This window comes from Eretmochelys imbricata, chromosome 2 (genome assembly GCF_965152235.1).
Source record: "Eretmochelys imbricata isolate rEreImb1 chromosome 2, rEreImb1.hap1, whole genome shotgun sequence".
Taxonomy (NCBI): domain Eukaryota; kingdom Metazoa; phylum Chordata; order Testudines; family Cheloniidae; genus Eretmochelys; species Eretmochelys imbricata.
Window position 1 is genome coordinate 189,570,097 of NC_135573.1, and position 26,594 is coordinate 189,596,690.

At 41.6% G+C, this 26,594-nt stretch overlaps 1 protein-coding gene across 3 annotated transcripts in view; it reads right to left on the reverse strand.

Annotated features, from left to right (window-relative positions):
• Positions 1 to 20,352, reverse strand: part of FYCO1 (FYVE and coiled-coil domain autophagy adaptor 1) — a 76,004-nt gene extending 55,652 nt beyond the window's left edge. The window contains exons 1-6 of one of the 3 annotated variants that reach the window (XM_077811146.1): positions 20,203 to 20,352; positions 15,625 to 15,729; positions 7,642 to 7,748; positions 4,715 to 4,840; positions 1,239 to 1,345; positions 515 to 658 (exon numbers count right to left, since the gene is read on the reverse strand). In XM_077811146.1, the coding sequence (XP_077667272.1) occupies positions 515 to 658; positions 1,239 to 1,345; positions 4,715 to 4,840; positions 7,642 to 7,748; positions 15,625 to 15,682 (542 nt within the window). In that variant the 5' untranslated portion in view covers positions 15,683 to 15,729; positions 20,203 to 20,352. Of the gene's footprint in view, positions 1 to 514; positions 659 to 1,238; positions 1,346 to 4,714; positions 4,841 to 7,641; positions 7,749 to 15,624; positions 15,812 to 20,202 lie in introns of all 3 variants that reach the window. The other 2 variants (XM_077811145.1, XM_077811147.1) reach the window with 2 other exon arrangements.
• Between the last annotated feature and the right edge of the window lie 6,242 nt (positions 20,353 to 26,594).

Consider the following 26,594-nt stretch of genomic DNA (forward strand, 5'->3'; position numbering starts at 1 on the left):
GGGGCTGGGGCGGTAGCAGCGGCTGGTGCCCTGGGGCCCTTTAAATCCCCGACAGAGCCTGGCCGCTGCTACCCCAGGGCTCGGGCAGCAGGGCTCAGGCGGGGATTTAAAGGGCTTGGGGCTCCAGCAGCCGCTACCACAGAGGAGCTCCAGGCCCTTTAAAGCTCTGCCAGAGCCCAGAGCCTCGGGGTAGCAGTGGCAGCCGGGAGCCCCCAGGGCTTCTCAGTGATTTAAAGGGCCCTGGGTTCCTCTGCGGTAGCGGCAGCTAGAGCCCTGGGCCCTTTAAATTGCCCCCCGAGCCCTGGGGCTTCCAGCCGCCTCGGCAGCTGGTAGCTAGGGGGTGATTTAAAGGGCCCAGGGATTTAAGGCCCTGCCTCTTTTGGTTGAGGCCACGCCCCCTGCTCAGGACTCCAGCGTACCGGTAAGTCCTTTAACTTACTTTCACCCCTGCAAGTCACAGAATGTGTGTTATGGCTCTAACTGTATCGAAAACAGTAAAGTTTTACTACATTACCTGGCAAATGTTGGCCAAGCAGCATCTAAGTCATGCCCTCTTGATGCCAAGTCAAACTGAACCTCAGTTAACTCATAGAGTTGACCCACAATGTCAGAACTCATTTTAGACTTCAGAAATGGACTTCTTGCATAGTACCAGTCACTAAAAGAAGAACCAAATGGCACGGAGTAATAAATAAAAGGGGAGCGCCTGCAACATTCTCAAGAAAATGAAACATTATTTGTTACTTCCCAGAAAAGTTACCAAGATCCACTGCAAATGCAATCGACATCAATCAGATTCCCTGCCCCCCCACACAACCTCTTTGTTGGGAGTGAAATACCCTGCTATTTTGCCTTGCTCCTATAAAAGATGAAAGGATAGTTTAGTTTCAATGCCCATTTGCTCCTTGACCCCTCTACTGAGAGTACTAACAAAGGTGCAGACTAGGACCAGTTGTAATGGCAGTTTGCAATATTGACTCTGGTCTAAGAGGAACTGGTCTTGGACCAGTAACACATTTCATATAGGCCACTGAACAAATGTCAGTATTTACTGACCTAAGATGGGTGTGAAACAGTGACCTAGATTACAGACCTAAATTACCCTATTATCAGTCCTATGAGCCAACCACATGGAAGGTTTTCCATTTATTTCATGCGGCGCTGAATCAGTCCCATGTTTCACTGTTTGTTCGTCTCCAGATATCTCTCATGCATCACTACAGTACCTTTGCATTTACCTTGTTACTTTGGTATGCATAAAACATTGTTGCAAGGTGTCTGCCAGCCTTTGGTGTACTAAGGAGTAACGTATAAATGCTCTTCCTTTACCAAGAGATGTTCTCAGCTGGGAAAAACAAGCCACAGGAAGATAACTTTAAGCACCAATTATAAACATCTATAAATGGCACACTGACAAGCAAGCTATTAACATTTCTATGAACATATGCCAAAAACATGTATAGCAATTGGGCTCCAGGAAACAATATTAGCGGTGACCCTGAGAGACACCCTCCCTAAATATCTTAATAGCAGAGTTCGCTCCTCTGACTTCTGCGGTTTCATTTCAAGAACACAATATGACAAACGTATTACCTGAAACAGCTGACTGGTTTTTTTTTAAATCATAAACCGCAAATAAACAAAATTATTTTAAACAATCATTCCACCTACAAATTTCTGTGGCTCCATAGAAAGTGAAACAGGAAATTTCTGTCACAGTCAAACCATAACAACTACATGAAGCTGTGTTTATTATGAAATTAAAGAACATAAAACATATTTTTGAAAGCTGAAACTTAAGGACATCTGTAATGCTCTGTATCTCGTGGGAACACCATACACCCTCATGTTCATCTTTATAAAATGATTGTGTGGCATCCAATGCGAAGTTTATCATGTTGGGTGTCTTCGGAAGGCTCATGATGCACTGAGCATGGTTGTTATAGTGATGTTATAGTAATTATTACAGTAATGTTATAGTAAGGTTATAGGTTATAATTTCATGTATATAGTTATGAGGCTGAAACTGTATCCTCATGGTTTAAAATAAGTCCAGGCAAAAACTCTCCAAGAGCAGAGAGGCAGTTCACACCTCATCAGGGCAGGTATGGAACAAACCCAGCCCAGCCTCACAGGAACAAAGGACTTTGGCCTAGGCAGCAACAAAAGAATCTGTTGGACTCTTGAGGGAGTCACCCCACTTCCTTTGGTCAGTTTGGAATTGCGATAAGGTAATGCTCACCTGACTCTGAAGGGGAGGGAGGGGGGCAAAGCCAAGAGGGTAGAAAGGACATGATAAAAGGGAGAGACATTAGCCATGCTCTCTCTCTTCCACCTACATCTACAGACACCACCACCAAGTGACTGAAGCGCTGATCAAAGGGGAGAGCCTGGCTGAAGAGTAATCAACCAGCCTGCGGTGAGAAGCATCTAAGTTTGTAAGGACATTGAAAGTGTTAAGATCAGCTTAGAATGCATTTTGCTTTTATTTCATTTGACCAAATTTGACTTGTTATGCTTTGACTTATAATCACTTAAAATCTACCTTTATAGTTAATAAATCTGTTTGTTTATTCTACCTGAAGAAGTGCATTTGGTTTGCAGTGTGTCAGAGACTCCTCTCGGGATAACAAGCCTGGCACATATAAATTTCTTTGTTAAACTGACGAACTCATATAAGCTTGCAGTGTCCAGCGGGCATAACTGGACACACCAAGACAGAGATTCCTAGAGTTTTGTCTGGGACTGGAGATATTAGCTAGTGCCATTCGGTTGCAAGTAGCTGGGAGCACCTTATATGCCAGAGGCTGTGCGTGAACAGCCCAGGAGTGGGGGTTCTCACAGCAGAGCAGGGTAAGGCTGGCTCCCAGAGTCAAGGATTGGAGTGACCTAGCAGATCACTGGTCCAGATAACACCAGAGGGGAACATCACAACGTCTTACATAGTTTTTAAAAAAAGACAGAAATCTTAAGGCAGACAAGGAAGATTTTGGTATCTGGTGGATAGAGAGGAGACAGAATTTATAACTAGTTATGTTTCTGCTGTCAAACCAAAATTCAGGTACAAGTACCATAGGAATGGAAAAAGTAATACATCAGATGAGCTCATTGGAGGAAGCTCTTGCCTGGCTGTACAAATGGAGGTGGAAGGTTTCTGGTGTCTCTGCCCCTCCAACCATGTACAGCCAAACAAGATGCATCAGAATCTGGCGTTTATCTAGCTGTACAATATAAATGCACTGGAATTTTCATTGAAAGAACCAACGGGAAGAAGATGGATTTGGAGCTGAAAGAGGGGTTGGGAAAATGTTTCATACCCCAAAGCTATGAGAGAAAGCTGGGTGGGGAGAGGGGGTTCCCCTGAAACCAAATGGAAGCCTGAAGGAAGGGTATGAGGAGAAAGAAGTGGGATGGGGAACATAGGGGCTAGCTACGCTAGGGGCAGCCATGCTAGCCTCATGGCTGGCTCTCTGATCATGCAGAGAAGTTGCATGATGACAGCAGTCAAGGCTGCTGTTAGGAAGTTCTGACAGAATAGATGAAAACTTCTTTATCAACAAGTGCAGCCTGGTGCAGCCTGGGAATAAAATACCCTAGGAGTCATCAAAACCAGGTATCAGGACAACAATCAGCATAACCAACAACAGTGCTCCACTTACCCATGGGGAAAGTCCTTATGCAAGTGATTTAAATTTACTCTAATGACTCAAAGGATCAATATTAAAAACTTCTTGCAGTGCTTACCTCATTGACTAATAGATTTAGAGATAAAGGTTTGCTACTCTGTTGATATTGGATTTAGGCTTTATTACTGTGTTACTTACTAACATGTACTTTGCTTAGCCCAATACAAACCATTTCACTTTGAGTCCTTTCATGTCAACTCACCTCAAGCGATAACAATAATCTTAATCCTCAACAGTCACATGGTACTTTATATCTCCAACGCATCGTGCAAGTATTAAGTGAGTAGAGACATAAGACCAAATTCTCTAATCAGTGACTCCCATTCAACCCTATTGATCTACAGGAAGGTGACAAGAATGGTAAAACTTTACTACTTTTTCCTCTTGCATTCGATCAAATCCTTCCCTCAGGGAACCTGTGCACATGAGGGCAGGAACTGCCCCCTTGATTTCATTTCTGCTGTATCCCCATTGTTAAATCGTAGGCATTAACCCTAAACAAAGACCTTGCCCACCATTCATCAAATGGTTTCTTTTTTCTTTCTTTTAGTGTAACTGAAAACACATAGGAACATAAGAATGGCCCTACTGGGTCAAATCAAAGGTCCATCTAGCCCAGTATCCTGTCTTCCAACAGTGGCCAGTGCCAGGTGCCCCAGAGGGAATGAACAGAACAGGTAATCATCACATGATCCATCCCCTGTTGCTCATTCCCAGCTTCTGGCAAACAAAGGCTAGGGTCACCATTCCTGCTCAATGTAATTTAAAATAATTCAGGACTCAACTGAGGTCAATGGGACTACACCTGCAAGGAAGAGTACACCAGCATGCATAAGGATTGTGCAATCTAGCCCTAAGAAATGTGATGAACAATAGGCGTCACTTATCTTTTGGTTTTACATTCTGCAAAGACAGAAAAAAAGTCCCATTCCTTCTCCTACTTTTCTTTTGAGTTCTGTAACTCTCCCAATGGACATGCAGAAACATGAACTGCCTATTGTGATGATTAATCAGTCCGCTTTACTTACCTCTGAAATAGACTTAACAAAGCGGATCCCATCATTAGCTCCTTTGACTTTAGCTAGACAGTCGCAGAAGTAATCCCAGTAGTCTTTTCTGTTCCCCAGCAGTGTGGTCTTTTCTCTCTGGTCAAACTTCAAAAGGAAGAAACACTTAGAAAAATTTAAGACACTGAAACACAGAATTATTCTATGTTTCTCTCCCACTGATATTCACATTCACAGCTATTAATTTTAATTAACAGGAGATGTGTGTGCACAGCAAAAAAAGGGAATAGACATCATTCTAGATCAATACAATTTGATGAATTTAAATGCTGCTCTATAGTTCAAAAGACAAATTCAAATTAGGGCTGTCAAATCACTAAAAAATTAATCACGAGATACAAAAATAACTGATTAATTGCACTTATAATCCCACTGTTAAACAATAATAGAATACCATTTATTTAAATATTTTTGGATATTCTCTACATTTTCAAATATACTGATTTAAATTACAACACAGAATACAAAGTGTACCGTTCTCTGGAACGGTGCTCAAAGCATGGAGGGGCAAATGAATGTTTAGCATATCTGGCACGTAAATACCTTGTAATGCTGGCTATAAAAATGCCATGTGAATGCCTGTTCTCACTTTCAGGTGAGATTGTAAATAAGAAGCAGGCAGCAGTACCTCCTGTAAATGTCTACAAACTTTTTTGTCTTAGCAATTGGCTGAAGAAGAAGTAGGACTGAGTGGACTTGTAGGCTCTAAAGTTTTTCATTGTTTTGTTTTTGAGTGCAGTTATGTAACAAAAAAAAATCTACATTTGTAAGTCGCACTTTTATGATAAGGAGATTGCATACAGTACTTGTATGAAGTGAATTGAAAAATACTATTTCTTTTGTTTCTTTTTTACAGTGCAAATATTTGCAATAAAAATAATAATATAAAGTTAGCACTATACACTTTGTATTCTGTGCCATAATTGAAATCAATATATTTGAAAATGTAGAAAAACATCAAAAAATAAGTATAATAAATTTCTATTGGTATTCTATTATTGTTTAACAGTGCGATTAAAACTGCAATTAATCGCAATTAATTTTTTTAATCGAGTTAATTTGTTTTGAGTTAATCGCTTGAGTTAACTGCAATTGACAGCCCTAATTTAAATAATCAGCTAAATTAAAGAATAGCCATTCAAATCTATTCAGAAATCATAAACTGATCACTGGGATTTACAGCATTTCCAGTATTAATACAGTGCACAAATGTAGGTCAATACATTGAAGATAAGGTACTGAAAAATAGGTAAATAAATCCATACAGCTTACAATGAACTCAACATAGATCACAAAATGCTTAACAAAAAGTGGGTATGCAGCATTATCCCCATTTTACAGACCAATTGAGGAACAGACTGGTTCAGTGACTTTTCCGAAGACAGAGTGAGCCATTTACAGAATTATGAAATGAATCCAGATCTCATGGAGTGGAGAACTGTGAACCAATGACTCATAAAATGACTAAGCAGACTGGAGTATAGTGGTAGCTGTGTCGAGCCCAGGATATTAGAGAGACAAGGTGGGTGAGGTAATCTCTTTTATTGGACCAACTTCTGTTGGTGAGAGAGACAAGCTTTCAAGCCACACAGAGCTCTTCAGCATGTCCCTCTCTCCAACAGAAATTGGTCCAGTAAGGAATATTACCTCACCCACCTTGTCTCTCTAACCAGACTGAAGATATTCACAGCAAAGTAACTTTTCCTTTTTACTTGGTTTTTGATCAAGGATTAAAAAAACAGACATTTCAACTGAAAAAACCCTACTCTTTGTATTATATTTTCGATGTTATAAAACTATTTTTCATAGCAAAGTCATGTTTTTGCTTGCAAAAACCTATATATTATACAGGTAATTATATTTATGAAATAATTATTTTTTCCCTTAAAACATGTCATCGTTCTTATTACCAAAGAGCTTCTGTGATAATGTAAAATGGCATGTTTCAAAGTCAAGTTATAAAAGCTCCCCGTACAATGCAAAATTCCTTGTGTTCTCAAAAGCAACCTACTAGTTATGATACATTGCTTTTTCACATAAGCATATTTACTTTCTATTGTAATAGGTGCAATAAGTATTGATGCACGGGAACCCAACAACTAAAAGGAAAGAGGTACTTTAGAATACATTCTGATTTTTTAATTAATAACTAGATTCATTACTGAACCTTAAAGGTAAGAGAACAATACAGATGAAGGAAAGTCCAGTTCTCCCATATTATTAGGGCTCTATTAAATTTGTGGCCATGAAAAACACGTCACAGACCGGGAAATCTGGTCTTTTGTGTACTTTTTACCCTGTACTATACAGATTTCACAGGGGAGACCAGCATTTCTCAAACTGGAGGTCCCGACCCAAAAGGGGACCACGGGGTAGGGGGTGACGGGGGTGCAAGGTTATTATAGGGAGGTTGCAGTATTGACACCATTACTTCTGCGCTGCCTTTAGAGCTGGGTGGCCAGAGAGCGGTGGCTGTTAGCCGGGCACCTGGCTCTGAAGGCAGCGCCTCGCCCACAGCAGCGCAGAAGGAAGGGTGGCAATACCATCCCATGCCATCCTTACTTCTGCGCTACTGTTGACGGTGGCTCTGCCTTCAGAGCTGGGCTCCCGGCCAGCAGCTGCCGCTCTCCAGCCAGCCAGCTCTGAAGGCAGCGCCACCGCCAGCAGCAGTGCAGAAGTAAGGGTGGCAACACCACAACCCCCTACAATAATCTAGTGACCCCCACAACCCCTTTGGGGTCAGGACCCCTACAGTTACCACACCAGGAAATTTTAGATTTAAATATCTGAAATAATGGAATTTATGATTTTTTAAATCCTATGACCATGACTTTAACCAAAATGGATGGTGAATTTGGTGGGGCCCGACATATGATTGTGTCACTTACCTGTAAAAGGTACTCAAGCTTGTAGGAAAACTTTTGCAAGTTGATGCTGTCATCGGTGATTGGTTCCCCTCCTTCTCTAAATTCTTTGCTTAACTCTGTCACAGCATCTTTAAAACAAGACACCAGAATAGGTGACTAAAGATAAATGATGTTTGGGGTTGAATACACAAACATTTTGAAATAAATAAATGGGGTGTCTCTCTTTACATTGTGTGTATGTATTCACTTTTTCAGTCAGAGTGTTTTAGGGGATGTCTAAACTGAAGTCGACCTATGTTAGGTCAATTTACAACGTGCGATGGCTGATGTCCACACTACCCACCTTCGATCGGGGATGTGTGTCCTCACCGACTGAAGAGGGGCAGCATAGGGGGCTGAGAGCCAGAGCTCTCAGCTCTGCACAGCTCCCCGCTAGGAGCCCACCTGCTCCCCGGGGCTTCACGCCTCCCCGCCAGGAACAAGAGGTAGCCACCCGGGCTTCTCACCTCCCTGCTCTCCGCCAGGAGCAAGGGGCTGCTTCTCGGCTCCCTGAGCAGGGATCTGGGACGGGGGGCAGCCAGGCTCTAACTGGAGCCCACTGCCGCCCCAGGCTTTCTTGTCAATTTGGAGCCAACAGCTGATGTAAGTAACACAGTGTCTACAGAGACATTGCGTAGCCATAACTATACTAACATAAGCCCTATGCCTCTCATGGAGGTAGAGATATTATGTCGGTGTAGTAGGGCACTAAGGCTATGTCTACACTACTGCGGTAAGTCAACCTACTCTACACAATTCCCACTGCGTGAATAACCTTAGGTCGAGTTACCGCGGGGTCTACACTGTTGGGGGTAGACGGCAGAAACTCTCCCGTCGACTTACCTTACTCTTCTCATCAGAGGTAGAGTACAGGGGTCGACTGGACAGCGATCACCTGTCGATTTGGCAGATCTTCACTAGACCTGCTAAATCGACTGCTGGTGGATCGATCTCAGAACGTCAATCCTGGCTGTAGTGTAGATGTAGCCTTACATCGGCGGGAGCAAGGCTGTTGTGTGTACACTGACATAATTAGGTCGAGGTAAGCTGCCTTACGTCAACCTAACTCTGTTAAGTAGACCAAGCCTTAATGACAGTGCAGGATCTTGCTGATAGACTCATAGTCCCAGGGTGTGCAAAACAAAAATCTACAGTTTACGTTGTGTCCATTTGTTATATTGTTTTATTTGTTTCTACCCTGCTGGAAATAACTAGACTGTAAACCCTTCTCCCTAGAAACTCATAGCACTGGAGCAAACCAACTGTGAAATCTTGAAGAGCCCCACCAGTATTTCCCCCCTGTTGCTTTTATTAGAGAAAAGAGAAAAAATATTGTTTCAGTTTGTATATACATCTCCCTGCACGGGGGCAATGGGAATTCTGATTCAACAGGATGGAGAGTGTAAGCTGCTGAAGAGGATCAGCAGATTCACTAACATAAGAACTGTCCTTCACTCAGGATATTTACCTCCTCAACGTTTTATTCTGGAAGTTTCAGAGTGTGCTGGCTACAATACACAAATGAAAATAAATAGGCTAATCCTGTAATAATTAGGCATGGAATTCTGCTGTCTCCAAGTGGACTCTGCCATCGCAAAGGGCTATCCTTCTGAGTAGCACCATAAATTGCTGATTTTACAGGTTTCTGTAAAATTCCTTCTCAGTGCCGAATTGGGCTTTAGGTCTCAAGCTCAAGTAATGAAGGAGATCTAAACAAATACTTAATTTGTCGGTGTGGGGGCCAAACCAAATGAATAATAAAAAAATTCAGTTTGTTTTGAACCAAAACCGATATTTTTGAGATTTTCTTCACCAAAAGTAAAATGAAGGGAAAAAAAGTTTTAGATAACAATTCCCTGAAATGAAAAATTAGAATGAAACAAAATTTTTTTTGTTTGGTTTCATTTCATTTTTGGGGTGTTTTTGGATCCAAAATTAAATTTATTCCATTTTTTGTTTTGGGCAGTTTTTATCCTTTTTTATTGTTTTTTAGATTTTTTTAAAAAATAAAGATAGCTAAATATCAAAACGTAATGTTTCAAAATGAAAAGTTAAAATGTTTCTTTTCAAAATGGATTTTCTTTTGGGGAAAAAAATATTCCATTTTTTTCTGCTGAAACTATTTGCCAAATTCATAGTGTGTGAATAGTTTCAGTGCCTGGGAAAAAAAATAATTTTTTCGTAAATTTGCTATTCGCTGAATTTTTTTTTTGCCCAGCTTTATTTATTACTGCATGAAATCTACAGAGGGAACAAAATCCCTTCTTATTGGAACTCAAGTGGGGTCTCTATACTGTGTCAGAGAGAGTCAGAGTCCCAGCTCATGGCTTTGCCTTGTCTTTCATATGAGGCATGAACCCAAAGCCTTGACCATTTGTGGTCATTAAGGATCCCTCACACTTTTCTCAAGTGGAAAAGTCTTAATCATCGAAATGTAGGGCTGGAAGGGACCCCGAGAAATCAACAAGTCCAACCCTCTGCACTGAGACAGGACCATGTAAATCTAGACTATCCCCGACAGGTGTTTGTCCAACCTCTTCTTAAAAACCCCCAGTGAAGGGGATTCCACGACCTCCCTTGGAAGCCTGTTCCAGAGCTTAACTCCCTTTATAGTTAGAAAGATTTTCCTAATATCTAATGTAAATCTCCCTTGCTGCAGATTAAGCCCATGGTTTCTTGTCCTACCTTCAGTGGACATAGAGAACAATTAATTGATCACCATCCTTATTATAACAGCCTTTAACGTATTTGAAGACTGGTATTATGCCCCTCTCAAGCTTCTTTTCTCAAGACTAAAACATGCCCAGTTTTTTAATCTTTCCTCATGTGGCAGGTTTTCTAAACCTTTTATCATTTTTTGTTGCTCTCCTCTGGACTCTCTCCAATTTGTCCACCTCTTTTCTAAAGTGTGGCACCCAGAGTTGGACACTCCAGTACTCCAGCTGAGCTCTCATTAGTGCCAAGTAGAACAGGACAATTATTTCCTGTATCTTACATATAACATGCCTGTTAATACACCCCAGAATGATATTAGTCATTTTTGCAGCTGCATCACATTGTCATCTCTTATTCAATTTGTGATCCCCTATAACCTCCAGATCCCTTTCAGCAGAACTACCATTGAACGAGTTATTCCTCATTTTGTAGTTGTGTATTTGATTTTTCCTTCTTAAGTGAAGTACTTTGTACTTATCTTCATTGAATTTCATCATGTTGAATTCAGAACTTCAAAATTTGTCAAGGTCGTTTTGAATACTAACCATGTCCTCCAAAGTGCTTGCAATCCCTCCAGATTTGGTGCTCATCTGCAGATTATATAAGCATACCCTCCACTCCATTAACCAAGTCATTAATGAAAATATTAATTACTACTGGACCCAGGACTGACTCCTACAGGACGCCACGAGATACGTCCTCCCAGTTTGACAGTGAGCCATAGATAACTACTCTTTGAGTATGGTCTTTCAATCAGTTGTGTACCCACCATATAGTAATTTCCTCTAGACCACATTTCCCTAGTTTGTTTATGAGAATGACATGTGGGACTGTGTCAAAAGCCTTACTAAAATCAAGATATATGACATCTACTGCTTTCTCCCTGTCCACTAAGCCAGTAACCCTGGCAAAGAAGGAAATTAGGTTGATTTGGAATGTTGGCTATTCCTTATAACCCTATTATCATCCAAGTGCTTACAAATTGATTGTTTAACAATTTGTTCCAGTATTTTTCCGGGTATTTAAGTTAGACTGACTGATCTATAATTCCCCGGGTCCTCTTTGTTAATGATAGATACTATGGTTGCCATTTTCCAGTCTTCTAGGAACTTACCAGTCCTCCAGGATTTCTTGAAGATAATGGTTAACAGTTCCAACATTGCTTCAGCAAGTTCCTTAAGTACCCTAGGATGAATGTCATCAGGCCCTGCCAACTTGAATACATTTAACTTATTTAAATATTCTTTAACCTGTTGTCATAAATATAAAGGGAAGTATAAACACCTTTAAAATCCCTCCTGGCCAGAGGAAAAACCCTTTCATCTGTAAAGGGTTAAGAAGCTAGGATAACCTCGCTGGCACCTGACCAAAATGACCAATGAGGAGACAAGATACTTTCAAAAGCTGGGGGGAGGGAGAAACAAAGCCTCTCTCTCTCTCTCTCTCTGTCTGTGTGATGCTTTTGCCGGGGACAGAACAGGAATGGAGTCTTAGAACTTAGTAAGTAATCTAGCTAGATATGCGTTAGATTCTGATTTCTTTAAATGGCTGAGAAAATAAGCTGTGCTGAATGGAATGGATATTCCTGTTTTTGTGTCTTTTTGTAACTTAAGGTTTTGCCTAGAGGGATTCTCTATGTTTTAAATCTAATTACCCTGTAAGGTATTTACCATCCTGATTTTACAGAGGTGATTCTTTTACTTTTTCTTCTATTAAAATTCTTCTTTTAAGAAACTGAATGCTTTTTCATTGTTCTTAAGATCCAAGGGTTTGGGTCTGTGTTCATCTATGCAAATTGGTGAGGATTTTTATCAAACCTTCCCCAGGAAAGGGGGTGTAAGATTTGGGAGAATTTTTGGGGGGGAAAGACATTTCCAAACGGACTCGTTCCCAGTAACAGGTGTTAGACGTTTGGTGGTGGCGGCGAAAGTCCAAGGGCAAAAGGTAAAATAATTTGTTCCTTGGGGAAGGTTTAACCTAAGCTGGTAAAAATAAGCATAGGGGGGTTTTCATGCAGGTCCCCACATCTGTACCCTAGAGTTCAGAGTGGGGAAGGAACCTTGATACCTGTTCTTCCCCTATTTTGGCTTGCGTTCCTTATCCCTTGTTAGTATTAATTGTATTTAGTATCTGGTCACCATTAACCTTTCTACTGGAGTCTGAAGGAAAATTAAGGCCTTAAACATTTCAGCTTTCTTGATGTCATAAATTAGTGGCTCTCCTTCCACACTAAGTGGAGGATCTACACTTGCTTTTGTCTTTCTCTTGCTCCCAATGTATTTATAGAATCTTATTGCCTTTTCTGTCCCTTGCTAGGTGTAAATCATTTTGCGCCTTAGTCTTTCTGATTTTGTTGCTACACATGAGTGCTATTCTTTTGTACTCCTCCTTAGCAATTGGTTCATGTTTCCACTTTTTGTAGGATTCCATTTTGATTTTCAGGTCATTAAAGAGCTCTTGGTGGAGCCATATTGGCCTCTTACCATTCTTCCTATCTTTCCTTCTGTCATAAATATAAAGGGAAAAATAACCACCTTTCTGTATACAATGCTATAAAATCCCTCCTGGCCAGAGGCAACATCCTGTTACCTGTAAAGGGTTAAGAAGCTCAGCTAACCTGGCTGGCACCTGACCCAAAGGACCAATAAGGGAACAAGATACTTTCAAATCTTGGGGGAGGGGGAAGGCTTTTGTTTACGTGTTTGTTCTCTCTTGGGACTGAGAGAGGCCAGACAGAAATCCATCTTCTCCAACCCCTCCTAATCCAAGTCTCCAATATTGCAACCAATATACGTAAATCAGGCAAGGTGGATTAGTTTATCTTTTGTTTTATGTGAATTTTCCCTGTGTTAAGAGGGAGGTTTATTCACGTTTTCTGTAACTTTAAGGTTTTGCCCAGAGGGGGATCCTCTGTGTTTTGAATCTGAATACCCTGTGAAGTATTTTCCATCCTGATTTTACAGAGGTGATTCTTTTACCTTTTCTTTAATTAAAATTCTTCTTTTAAGAACCTGATTGATTTTTCCATTGTTCTTAAGATCCAAGGGTTTGGGTCTGTGTTCACCTGTACAAATTGGTGAGGATTCTTATCAAGCCTTCCCCAGGAAAGGGGGTGTAGGACTTGGGTGGATATTTTGGGGAAAGACGTCTCCAAGTGGTCTCTTTCCCTGTTCTTTGTTTAAAACGCATGGTGGTGGCAGCATACTGTTCAAGGACAAGCCAAAGTTTGTACCTTGGGGAAGTTTTTAACCTAAGCTGGTAAGAATAAGCTTAGGGGGTCTTACATGCGCGTCCCCACATCTGTACCCTAGAGTTCAGAGTGGGGAAGGAACCCTGACACCTTCGCATCAGGATAGTTTTCAGTTGTCCCTTGAATATTGTCTCTCTGAGAAATTACAAGGTCATTTGAACTTCTTTTTCCCTTAGTTTTCTTCCCATAGGACCTCACCTATCAGTTCTCGCAGTTTGTTAAAATCTGCTTTTTTGAACTCCATTGTCTTTATTCTGCTGCTCTCATGCCTTCTTTTCCTAAGAATCATGAAACCTATCATTTCATGATCACTTTCACCCAAATTGCCTTCCACCTTCAGATTCGCTACCAATTCCTCCCAGTAGGTCAGAATCAATTTAAAATGGCTGTTCCCCGGGTTACTTCCTCCACTTTCTGGAACAAAAAAGTTGTCTCCAATACATTTCAAGAACTCTATCGTCCAGACTGCGTAATGCCATCTTCCCTACCTAAATCGCCTCCTGTAATTTATTAAATCTGTTAAAAGACTTTGCCTTTCCCCGCTCACCAATTTATATTTTTAATCTGAAAAATAAAGGGGGAGGGGAAAAGGATTATTTGGAGAAGGAAGCAATGACAGGTGTAAGGAATGGCTCTAATATATCATGTCCTATTCCCCTTGAGTTGTCAAAAACAACAGTGGTTGAAGATGCTCATTTTAATGATATAAATAAATAAAACAAAGATTAAATTTCTCCTCCGTTGCAGCTGTTGCCCATTTGAACAGTCACACACAGACAAAAAGAAATACAGTTATTTGCCCTTATATCGCACTTTCTGTTTTAGGAGCCAATCTGCTAGATCAGGGGGTTCTCAAACTGTGGGTCAGGACCCCAAAGTGGATAGCAACCCCATTTTAATGGAGTCGCCAAGGCAGGTATTAGACTTGCTGGGGTCTGGGGCCAAAGCTGTGCCCGCCCCCATCCAGGGCGATGGAGCTCTGGCTTCGGCTTTGGCCTTCCCTGCCAGGGCAGCAGGGCTCGGATTTTGGCCCCCCTGGCACAGGGCAGTGGGGCTCAGGTGGGCTCTGGTCCCCTCTTCTGGGGTCACGTAGTAATTTTTGTTGTCAAAAGGGGGTTGCGGTGCAATGAAGTTTGAGAACCCCCGTGTTAGATGAACATTAACGAATTAAGGCTTGACAACATCTGCGAGGTACACAAATGTCCTCATTTTTTCAGATGAGGAAACCGAGGTGCAGGAATACTGACCACTGATTTAAGGTGCTTCAGTTTTTGAAAGCCAAACTTTGGCTTGTTGTGGGTCCTTGGTACTTATGAAAAATAGGCCTAGAGGTGGGCATCCAAAACCACTGATGAGTTTTGAACATTTTGGCCTATGTGCCTTCCTCAAGGCTATACAGGAAATCTGTGGCAAAACTAGAAAAAGAACAATAGTCTCCTAACTAATCTGTGCCTTAACCGTAAGACCATCCTTCCTGGATCTTCTTCCTCATGCCCTATTTGATTACCAAGGATAAATCCTCACTCATCCTCCTTCCTGTTCTTCCCCTCCCATGGAGGCCTCTCATCACTGTTTGAAGCACAGTACTGTGAACCGGGTATTTGTCTTAGTGAACAATGAATGACCCATCGTGTGCATTAAAAAAAAAAAAAACAGTAAAAAGAAATTAGAGCTGATCGTCCTCACTCTGACACTGCACCTATTTACAGCCGTTTGGCTCTGTTGACTTCAGTGGTGTTACTCCTGACTTGTGAGTGAGAGAAGATCCTTACCAGAGAGAATTTTTTCTTCTTTGTAAAACAGACATAGTTTAAGATCCTACCAAAAAAGGCTTAGTAAACTTTATGTAACATTTGAAACCAGAGTCACATCTATACAGAACAGTCCAATTTCCTGTTACAATGCCATACACAGATATCAGACAAACACTTCCCCTGTTCAATTAAAACATGAGGAATGCAGGCCAGCCTACAGATTTAATCTGCCAACAGGCACCATACCTTGCAAATCTCTGATAATCCTCTGTAGCTGGCTTTCTCCACTAGTTGCTGCCATCATGAAAACCAAAGGGGGTGCAAGCCCACGCTGTCAAACTCTTCACCCAGCTAGACAAAAAAAAAGCAGAGTTCACATCCTTGATGACCATTCAGTTGGAGGAGATTAGTTTCCTTTGTGGCATCTGCAATTCTGAAAGAAGAAAATCTATTTATATATAATCTGGTACAAACAGCACATGTGCACACGCGTACACACACACACACACACACTAACACATACACTGACTTAACTGTGGTGCTTTGGATTTTTAAATCACGTTTAATTATGTTTCCATAGTGAGGTTTTTTCCTAATAACCCCGTTGTACTATTTTCTTTTTAATTTAACCTTCCCTGTCTCCCCTTTTCAAATTTAGCAAAATCAATTTTGACAAATTTTCATTCCCCCATTGGAGCTATGACACAAGCTAGTTTCACTGTCTAGTCCAAGCTAGGATTCTATATAGTTAATCCTTTGATCCTGAGTGAAGTTCTGATAACGCGAGAGCGTCCCAACAGGAGCTCTATGCAGTACCTTTTCTATATGGAACACAGAACAGTGTTACAAGCACATTTCCTTCATTCCAGAAAGCAGCAACCTTACTAGCCAGAGTACCAAGAACGAACCTTAGCGTCCTAGAATGAGTATGGTCTAATTGTCTCCTCTGGGATCGGCGGATATTCCCATTCTGATTTGGTCAATTCACTGTTTTACTTGAGTCATAAACCTCCAGATTATTTTCAAAACAGCCTGGTCTCCTCCCTCTTCTTAATACTCACAGTTTCCAGTACCACATTATTTTAAGGTATGTTACAGCATCCCTGGCTAGTACACTACTATAGTTAGGGCCTATGGGGGGTTCCTATTCAGTTTTCAGCTCCAGTCACAACGGCAAGTTAATTCATAATAAATAATAATAATAGACAACCTTTGAGTAGCACTTCTCATTCACAGATTTCAAAATATTTTATAAAGATGGATAAACATTCAGAGCCAAATTTTCAAGTGCTCGATGCTCAGAATTGGGGGCAAATTTTCAAAAGAGCTCATCTCCCACTGAGGCACCTAATAAGGGGCAGTTTTTCAAAAGCTCTGGGCACCCAGCAGCTCCTGTTGTGACACTTCTGGCCAGATTTTGCAAAGAGCTCAACACTCAAAATGCTGAGTCTGTTGAAAATCTGGCCCCACTTTTATATGTTTTAATACAAATATAACTGTTGGGTTATTTTATGTAACTGCGATGATCACAGTCTTTTCAAGCACTGGTGTGAGAAGATTAAACAGCTGCACACATCTCTTCCATTCTTTATATAACTATACAGACATACTCCAGTGGGTTTTGGGGAGAGACCAGATGAGTCATAGAGGTGACACTTTAAAACTTATGTGCCCACGTGCTGCTTTGCGGTGTACCTGTCACAACCAATCCTTGGCCTTTTTGACACAAAGTAAAGGTAATTAAAATAAACCTTAGCAAAGAGAGTGACAGACAAATAAATAAAAGGCTAAAATTGTTCTCTCAAGTGCACGACTCTTAATACCCAAATTTAGTCAATGTGCTGTTTTCCACTGCCATGCTTTGATGTCTATTGGTCGTGTTATTAGGCTGGGCTAGATCTCCCTGTCCTACGGAGCACACTTGTTTCTCTGAAGTCCCCAGCATGCACTTGCTGCTATATAAAAATTCAATAATAAAAATAATAATAATAATAATAATATTCAGAATACACATATACCTTTGCTATTTAAAAGCAGCCCTTGTTCTGAAGGCAACACACTGGATACAATGCCAACAATCAAAAAACAGAGTGAGCTCTTCAGCGTGTGTGAATTGGAACAGTTGCACTGATGGAGCTATACCAATTGACACCTGTTGAGATTCTGGAACACCAGGTCTAATTCTGATGTCACACTGGTCATAAGCAGGAGTATCTCCACTGAATTCACTGGAGTAACACCAGCAAAAATCAATGCAAGATCGACCAGAACCAACTCCCCTGCTTTCTTTTGATACTGTATCTTTAGCCTCATGGTGTAATGATTCCTACCTTAATTCTGCTTAGGGGTTGCATACAATAACATCTCCATGTTTCTTGGTCAGTGGTTGAGTTTGGTTATGGTCAACAAGATGATAAAGCATCCTGCATTAGAGAAGTTATCCCATATAATATAACAAACACAGCACCCTCCCCACTTCACCAGGCCACTTTACAGTTATGGTGCTGGGGCAGAAGGTGCTGCTGTGGGTAGTAAGTGCCCCCCTGGAAGGTTAGTATAGGGCACCCATTGAATTGGGAGGCTACATCCAGCCTTGGCACTGAGCACCCTTCTCGATTTCCCAGAGCAGCCACTGAATAAAAAGGGATGATCCTAGGAAAACCTGGACAGGTGGCGAACCTAGTCCCCACTCCTGCCGCTATGCAGGGACCAGGCAAAATCACAATCTCTGAGCTCGGGAAGCACAAAGGCCACATGAGACCATCATCTATAGCAGCACAAACCTCTGCAAAAAAGGTGCAGAGTGGAGGGTTTACATTATGACCGAGCACCCTCTACTGTGCAACAGCCCGGCAGGGGACAGCATACACTGAAATCTGTAATAGCGTAGCACCGTGGTGGCACTCAGTTGCGCTGAGTGGAGCTCCGGGAGGCATTGTACCTGTCATACTCCTGGCTCACCACCTCTCAGGGTCTGATCTGTGCAGAGAGGCCTCTGCAGGATTGGAGGAAGATGTTGTGGAGATATGTCTGGGTTCTGGGTCTCTGCTGCTCACAGATGCAGGGGGGGATGATTCAACCCTGGCAGCTTTCGCAAGGAAAGACTGTACTTAAATTGCTTCTGCCTCGTTCCGCAATCTATAACATGGGGATAAATAGCACTTCTCTACCACAATGGGATGTTCTGAGAATATATACACTAAAGACTGTGAAGCACCCAGTGGGCCATCAAAGCATCTATGAGAGATTTAAAGGTCAGAAGGACCTTTATGATCGTCTAGACTGGTCTTCTGCATTACAGAGGCTATAGTATTTCATCCAGAGTCTCACATCCTATTGTTTAGGATACAACCCACCCCACCTCTGTCTTGTTGCAAAAGTGTAAAATTATATGAAATGGGATCGGTGAAATATTAATAGATCATAACTTAATTATACAGCACACCCACACAACCTGCTTTGGTCACTTCAGCATTTATGCAAAACTCTGAGCTAGCTCCTCTCTAATGACACTGACGTTAATAGAAATCAATGGAACGACACCCATTTATACCAGCTGAAAAACTGGCACGTGATTTTCAAAGAGGGAGGTAAAGAAACTCATTGCTCTCTCCATACACTCACGTGGCAGTGTCCAATGAGTCTGGGAGGAGGCCACATTTCTTGTCATCCCTTTAGAAATACGAGTGTGTGGGTGATTAAATCTGCTTTGTAGAGCAGAAGAGCTGTGAGATTAAATGGGGAAACAGATGGGCATCAGCCCAGACTCATCCACTGGAGAGAAGAAAGATTTACCCAAAGGAGAATTAAACAAAATAACAAAGAAAAGCAATGATTATAGGTCACTTAGAGTTTAACTGCACAGTAGCTATGGAAATTCACAGTATATTTTTTATGGGAAAACCACGCTCTGAAGACAGCTCCTTTATTCTCCTTCTCCCCAAATACCTCCCGCAAAAGATCAATGACATGATGGATAGTTAGCTACATAAATTATACAGGAGGGAGCACTTTCATTACATAATACTGTTAAACCCCTTGGACAAAATTCATTGCTCGGGTATCCACTGAGGTGTCTTAGGCTAACGTTATTACATAGTCTATGCCTTGGCCATAGAGCAGCACAGGCGCCGGGGTACCTCGCCACACATTCCTTGCCAATATAATATGACCTTTAAGTATTCAACACCTGGTTACGATAGCACCCTGTATGAAAACCATGGGTAAGTGAAGATACGCTAGGGCCCAATCCTACAACCCTTACTGCTGTAGTCCCATTGATTTTAAAGGTCCTGCCCCCTTGAAGAAAGTGAGCAAGGTTTGTCCCATAATAGAAGACAGTGACCGCTAACTGCAAAGCGCACTTTTGGAGGGTGACACAAGAAGTCTAGCGACTGCTGCATAAATACACTAACAGCAGGCATGCATGAGTGAGCTACTAGAAATGCAGAAGAGTCACTGACTAGAAACCTCACTGCAATACTAAAGAATTAAAAAACTTTTGACATTCTATAACCTTCAGAAAGACTTTAACTTTTAAAAAAAAGTATTAAATATTTACACTGACACTACCAGAAGCATACAGTTCCAATGTATATTTCTGATATCCTGCCTCAGTTTGTATAGTATCATGACTGGCACGTTGCTGGCTCATTTAGCTGCTATACTCACAAAGACTAATGACTGCTGTTTGCTGTGATTAAGAATTTGAGTAATATATAGAGAGTAACATTACCCCTTTCACAGAAACATTTAAAAGGCCATTGTGCTTTATCATCACATCTTCTTGAACAAAGTTATAAACCTATGTGAGAAAATACCTACCCTCAATAGGACACATTCCGAATGAGAGGCAGCCTTAAGTCTGAATGTCAATGAAGAATTCCCAGAGCCTTAAAGTGTGGTTCCACTCTGAGAAGTGAAATATACCTTCTTACTGAACAAATCTTCTCCCGCTGTATTTCAGTCACTTGTATCTGCTAATCACAGTTATAAAAATAAGTTTTCAGTACTTTTCATGCTGGTTTAATATTTCATAGGCAAACCTGCTATGAGAGAGTGAGCTGAAGACCATTCTGGATTTTGCATACATCCTCCCCCTCCTGCCCTCTTATTCTAGGGCTCAGGTAGTATCACTGTCATAAATATAAAGGGAAGGGAAACCACCTTTCTGTATACAGTGCTATAAAATCCGTTGGCCAGAGGCAAAATCCTTTCACCTGTAAAGGGTTAAGAAGCTAAGGTAACCTCCTGGCACCTGACCCAAAATGGCCAATGAGGGGACAAGATTCTTTCAAATCTGGAGGGGGGGGAACAAAGGGTTTGGGCTGTCTGTGCGATGCTTTTGCCGGGAACAGATCACGAATGCAAGCCTTACAACTCCTGTAAAGTTAGTAAGTAATCTAGCTAGAAAATGTGTTAGATTTTCTTTTGTTTAATGGCCTGTAAAATAAGCTGCTCTGGAGGGAATGTATATTACTATTTTTGTGTCTTTTTGCAATTTAAGGTTTTGCCTAGAAGGATTCTCTATGTTTTGAATCTGATTACCCTGTAACGTATTTACCATCCTGATTTTACAGAGGTGATTCTTTTACCTTTTCTTTAATTAAAATTCTTCTTTTAAGAACCTGATTGATTTTTCCATTGTTCTTAAGATCCAAGGGTTTGGGTCTGCGTTCACCTGTACCAATTGGTGAGGATATTATCATCAAGCCTTCCTCAGAAAAGAGGGTGTAGGGCTTGGGGGGATATTTTGGGGAAAGAGTCTCCAAGTGGTCTCTTTCCCTGTTCCTTGTTTAGAACGCTTGGTGGTGGCAGCATAGGGTTCAAGGACAAGGCAAAGTTTGTACCTTGGGGAAGTTTTAACCTAAGCTGGTAAGAATACGCTTAGGGGGTCTTTCATGCTGGTCCCCACATCTGTACCCTAGAGTTCGGAGTGGGGAGGGAAACTTGGCCATCACTTATTTTATTTAAAAAGAAAAAAAAAAGATTTTGTAGAAAAATGGAACACATGAAAATCATGGCAAGCGAAATACCATAGCACAGGGGTGGCCAATCTGTGACCCTGGAGCCACACACGGCTCTTCAGAACTTAATATGCGGCTCCTTGTATAGGCACTGACTCCGGGGCTGGAGCTACAGACGCCAACATTCCAATGTGCTGGGGGGTGCTCACTGCTCAACCCCCTGCTCTGCCCCAGGCCCCGCCCCCACTCCACCCCTTCCCGCCCCATCCCCTGAGCCTGCTATGCCCTCGCTCCTCCCCCTCCGAGCCTCCTGCACGCCACGAAACAGCTGATTGGGAGGGAGCGGGAGGCACTGATCGGCGGGGCTGCCGGTGGGCGAGAGGCACTGGGAATAGGGGTGGGGGAGCTGCTGATATATTACTGTGGCTCTTTGGCAATGTACATTGGTAAATTCTGGCTCCTTCTCAGGCTCAGGTTGCCCACCCCTGCCAAAGGATATCAACACATGGTAACCAGATGAAGTATGCAAAAGTATAATTGTTATATAAAATCTTGGTAGAAGAATAGTAAGGTAATACCTTAGAACACTTTACATCTATTCTATTGGCCAGGATCTTGCATTCTAGGGAGAGCAGACACTTTGCAGAATAAGAAAACCACACAATTACATGATATAGTATAAACAATGAGGAGTCCTTGTGGCACCTTAGAGACTAACACATGTATTTGGGCATAAGCTTTCGTGGGTTAAAACCCACTTCCTCAGATGCTTGGAGTGGAAAACACAGTAGAAGGCATATATACAGAGTACATGAAAAGATGGGAGTTGCCAGACCATGGGGGAGGGGGAGGGTCAGTGCTAATGAGACAATTAACAGTAGAATACCAAGGGAGGAAAAATTACTTTTGTAGTGGTAATGAGGACGGCCCATTTTAAACAGTTGACAAGAAGATGTGAGTAACAGTAGGAGGAAATTAGTTTTTGTAATGTCCCATCCACTCCCAGTCTTTATTCAGGCCTAATTTGATGGTGTCCAGTTCGCAAATTAATTCTGCAGTTTCTCGTTGGAGTCTGTTTGTGAATTTTTGCTGTTGAAGAATTGCCACTTTTAAGTCTGTTATTGAGTGACCAGAGAGATTGGCCAAACCAGACAGTCTCTACACAAAAGAATAAATGGACATAAACCTGACATCAGGAATTATAACTAATTAAAAAACCAGTAGGAGAACACTTCAGTCTCCCTGATACCACACGAATGGATCTACTCCAGCATGAGTGCTGTGTCTCAGCAAGATCAATGAGATTTTGCATAATATCTAACCATGCATCCATCCACAGTATACATTTTTCCATTTTAAATGCTCCAATATAAAAATTTATGTAAACTAGCTAACGTGCCTGCACAGAAGACTGGGGTTTTTTTCCCACGTAAGTTGAGGATTTTTTGTTTTTAAACAAAAGGTAAAGTACAACTGATTCAATAAGAATTAGGTGGGATGTAGTCTGTTATAAGACAATTTTTTAAGACTCAGTGGGGGAGTGAAGTGGCAGGAAGGGCATGTGAAGCATAGAAAAAAAAATGAACCCATTTTTACTCAGCAACACTGGAACAAACAGGCCGGACACTCAAACTAAGATGCAGGTTAAAAGCTCTCCCATCAAAAAACAAACAGAACAGAGTGGATGCACTATAAGGATGCTGCCATGATTTGGGGGTGCAGTGTTTTGGCCGTAATGCTCTTCGCACCAACAATGCTGAGGTGTAATGACCATTTCACGCAAACGGGGAGGCAAAGATGGACATGTGCTTATCTCACAAGGAGAGCACTGTTTCATAGGAGATATCACTATGAGAGAGATTGCACACTTGAGGAAGTAGTCAGTTAAAAGAGAAGAGGGCTCTTTTGCTGAAAGAAAATACAGTGATACCACTCTTAGCATACTTATCTGACCTTGTCTCTTCTGAGATGCCACCCCTGTTACTCTCCCAATGATGTAACCTCAACACCTTATTCATCCACTTCTCTAACCACCGTCTCTACACCTTTTTCTCCACCACCCCCTTTGCATGGAAGCCTTCCAGAGCTGCTGCTGCGCAAGGCCCTTTCCTTCTCCTCATCCCTCCTTCAGACCCACCTCTACCTGCATGTCAAGCCAAAGACATTTACCTACAAAAAATTGAATGATTTTCTCTTTATACTTCCATGTGCGCAAACCTTTGCTGAGTAACTATGTAGTCTCATTGCTGGAAAACCTGCTCTTCCTCCCTTTTCTTCCGGCATGTGTTCTGATACCTCCTTCATCGAGTCACGTCTGAAATCAGCTTGCAAGCTCCCAAAGGAGGTGCGATTCCCTGCACAAGTGGATGTGCACATGCAAGCTCTGCTCGAGCTAGCACCGAAAAATAGCAGTGTAGCCACAGCAACACAGACGGAGGCTCAGGCTAGTCACCTGAGTATATATCCAGAGGGTCAAGCAGGCAGCCAGAGCCACTGCCCATACCACTGCAGCCACATAGCTATTTTTAGCACACTAGCTTGAGCAGAGCTAGCATGTGTCTATCTACCCGTGCTGGGAATCACACATCCCAGCTGCTGTGTAGATATACCCCAATGCAGGAACCACGTCCCTGGAGCTATTCTAGTGATGGAGGCAATAAAGATACCTAACTAGAAAGATAAAGTATACAGCCTACATTTTTAAAGTGCCTAGTGATTTGGGGTGCCCAACCTGAAACAACCTGGGGGAAGGATAGCTCAGCGGTTTGAGCATTGGCCTGCTAAACCCAGGTTTGTGAGTTCAATCCTTGAAGGGGCCATTTAGGGATCTGGGGCAAAAATTGGGGATTGGTCCTTCTTTGAGCAGGGGGTTGGACTAGATGACCTCCTGAGGTCCCTTCCAACCCTGGTATTCTATGATTAAAGGGGACTGATTTCTAGAGGGCGGGTCCTCATCACCTACTGAAAAATCAGGCCCCTTTTAAGTGTGTAAAGTAGGGCTTCAAAAAAATGGAGACACCCAAAATCATTAGTCACTTTTGAGATTTTGGGCCTATTCTCTTGTGTGAGGAACCTCACGTACTTTTGGATATTTTAATACAACATAAGTGCTAATAAATATTAATAACCATTGCCTCTATTTAGGAGAATTGTCCTTATTATGTTTTTTACCCAAATATATCCTCTGTCCACATGCTGTCCACCGAAAATCTCTTGTGATCCAGTGAATTTCAGTGGTACTAAAAGGGGGTGGGCGTATCCCTATTTACAGTTTTCAAATATTGGCAGATGGGTTCTTAGAAATGTCAGCATGCAGCTTTATATCACCTATACCACCAGGATTATGGCAGCGGGCAGGACATTATGGGCCCTCGCCCTTACTCTATACAAAACTCCCAATGGAATCAGTACCAAACGATAGTGAAAATATCACAGATTTGGACCCTGCATGTGGAAACCACTGCAGAGTATGAGTGGGGCAGGTAGAAGGCAATTGAATTAAATCAAGAACGGACAGATATGCAGAGAAAACCAGAACTGTTCCCACTGAGTGAACCATGCCATCGCAAGAGCTAGGGGATGAGCACCCCTCATGTTCTTCTTTCACCTCTCCACAGCTCCATCGGTTTGAGGTGATGCCCCAGGAAGTACTGACTGAGTTCTACCACAGTACCCTGTTTTACTGTAGCGGGCCTGTTTTGGCCCTCCATTTTGTTTGTTTGGGTTGCAAAATGAAGAACTTTAAAAAGCAATTTGGCTATGGGATCTCTACAAGCACGATCCTTTTTGAACAGACAGACACATACATAATAGAAGCCTGTATTAAGCCAGCCTGATCCTGTTGTTCAATGTGATACTGATCCAGTTTGTCAGCTGTCAAAAGGGAAGTTGCTTTTGGTAAACTAAGCAGGCTCGGTTGCTGCCGCTGCAGCATGGCATTGCATATCCCTTGCACTTTGCAGCAATAAGTGACGTTACCGTGGTGCTTATACACTGCGGTGACTGGCATTCTATAAGTACCTTAGATTAGACAGATGGCAACCACAGCATATAGCAATGGCTGAAAAGATTAAATCAAAGACTATAAGATGCAAGATAAGATTGTGGGTGCAGCAAAAGCTTGCAAACACTGTTCCAGCTGAACAAATCATATTAGAGACCCTCATTTAGCAACCAAATTTTAGATTTCAGAGTAGCAGCCGTGTTAGTCTGTATCCACAAAAAGAACAGGAGTACTTGTGGCACCTTAGAGATTAACAAATTTATTAGAGCATAAGCTTTTGTGGGCTACATCCCACTTCAAACACCCCCTCCGCCCTGTCCTGAGTTTTGCTATTCCTTTTTTTGTTATATTTTGAAAAAAATGTTGTGATTTAAATTATTCATCTGCAGGTTTTGCAGCCTAAAACAGCTGAGTTAGTGCACGAGACCCTAAAAATAAAAATTGACTACTAACAAAAGTGGAACTGCAAGAACTAGTCTATTTTCATTGTCCAAGAAAGGAGAAATGTAAAAAGTAAATAATAGTGAAAATTACACTGGATTTGAAAAATTCTCTCCATTTTAATCAACTAAGGAGTATTAGTTGATAAAGGCTAGGAGGGTCATAAAATTTTACCCAACAATGTCCCCTTAAAAAGATACTGTCAGCTTAAAAAATCTAATAAAAAAAATTACTCAAGTTAAAAATAGTTTTAGGTACTACCTTGCCCTGGAGTTTTACCATTACATTTGCTTGCATTTTTAATAGACTCCTCTCCTGAGTTGCTGTGGTAGGCCCTGATCCTGAATATACTTCTGTATGCAAGTAAGACTTTACACTATGGGCCAGATTCCCATTTACATTAAGGCCTCTTTATACACCTCTCAGGCAATGTAGATGTATTACACCCACTTTAAGGCCACTTTACACTGTCAGAATGGTTTATAAAGGGGCTTCTGTATAAATAAGATTCAGGTTTCATGGCTAACTGACTGGAGGAAAATATGCATTTGACAGCACTGAGTCTATGGTTGGTTTCACAAAGTAAACCAACTGAAACATTTGAAATATATTTTTTCTCTAATCTTTTTTCAGTCATAGGAATCTTATTTAACAACAGTAAATAATTTTTTTTCATAACAGAACTATGATTTTTTTTAAGTGAAGGTGCCCCTTTAAGGATCTCTGGAAAACTGCAAGAAGGACATCTGGTACACAGTAATACATTTGTGTAATTAAACATTGTTCTTAAATCTGTTAAACTATAA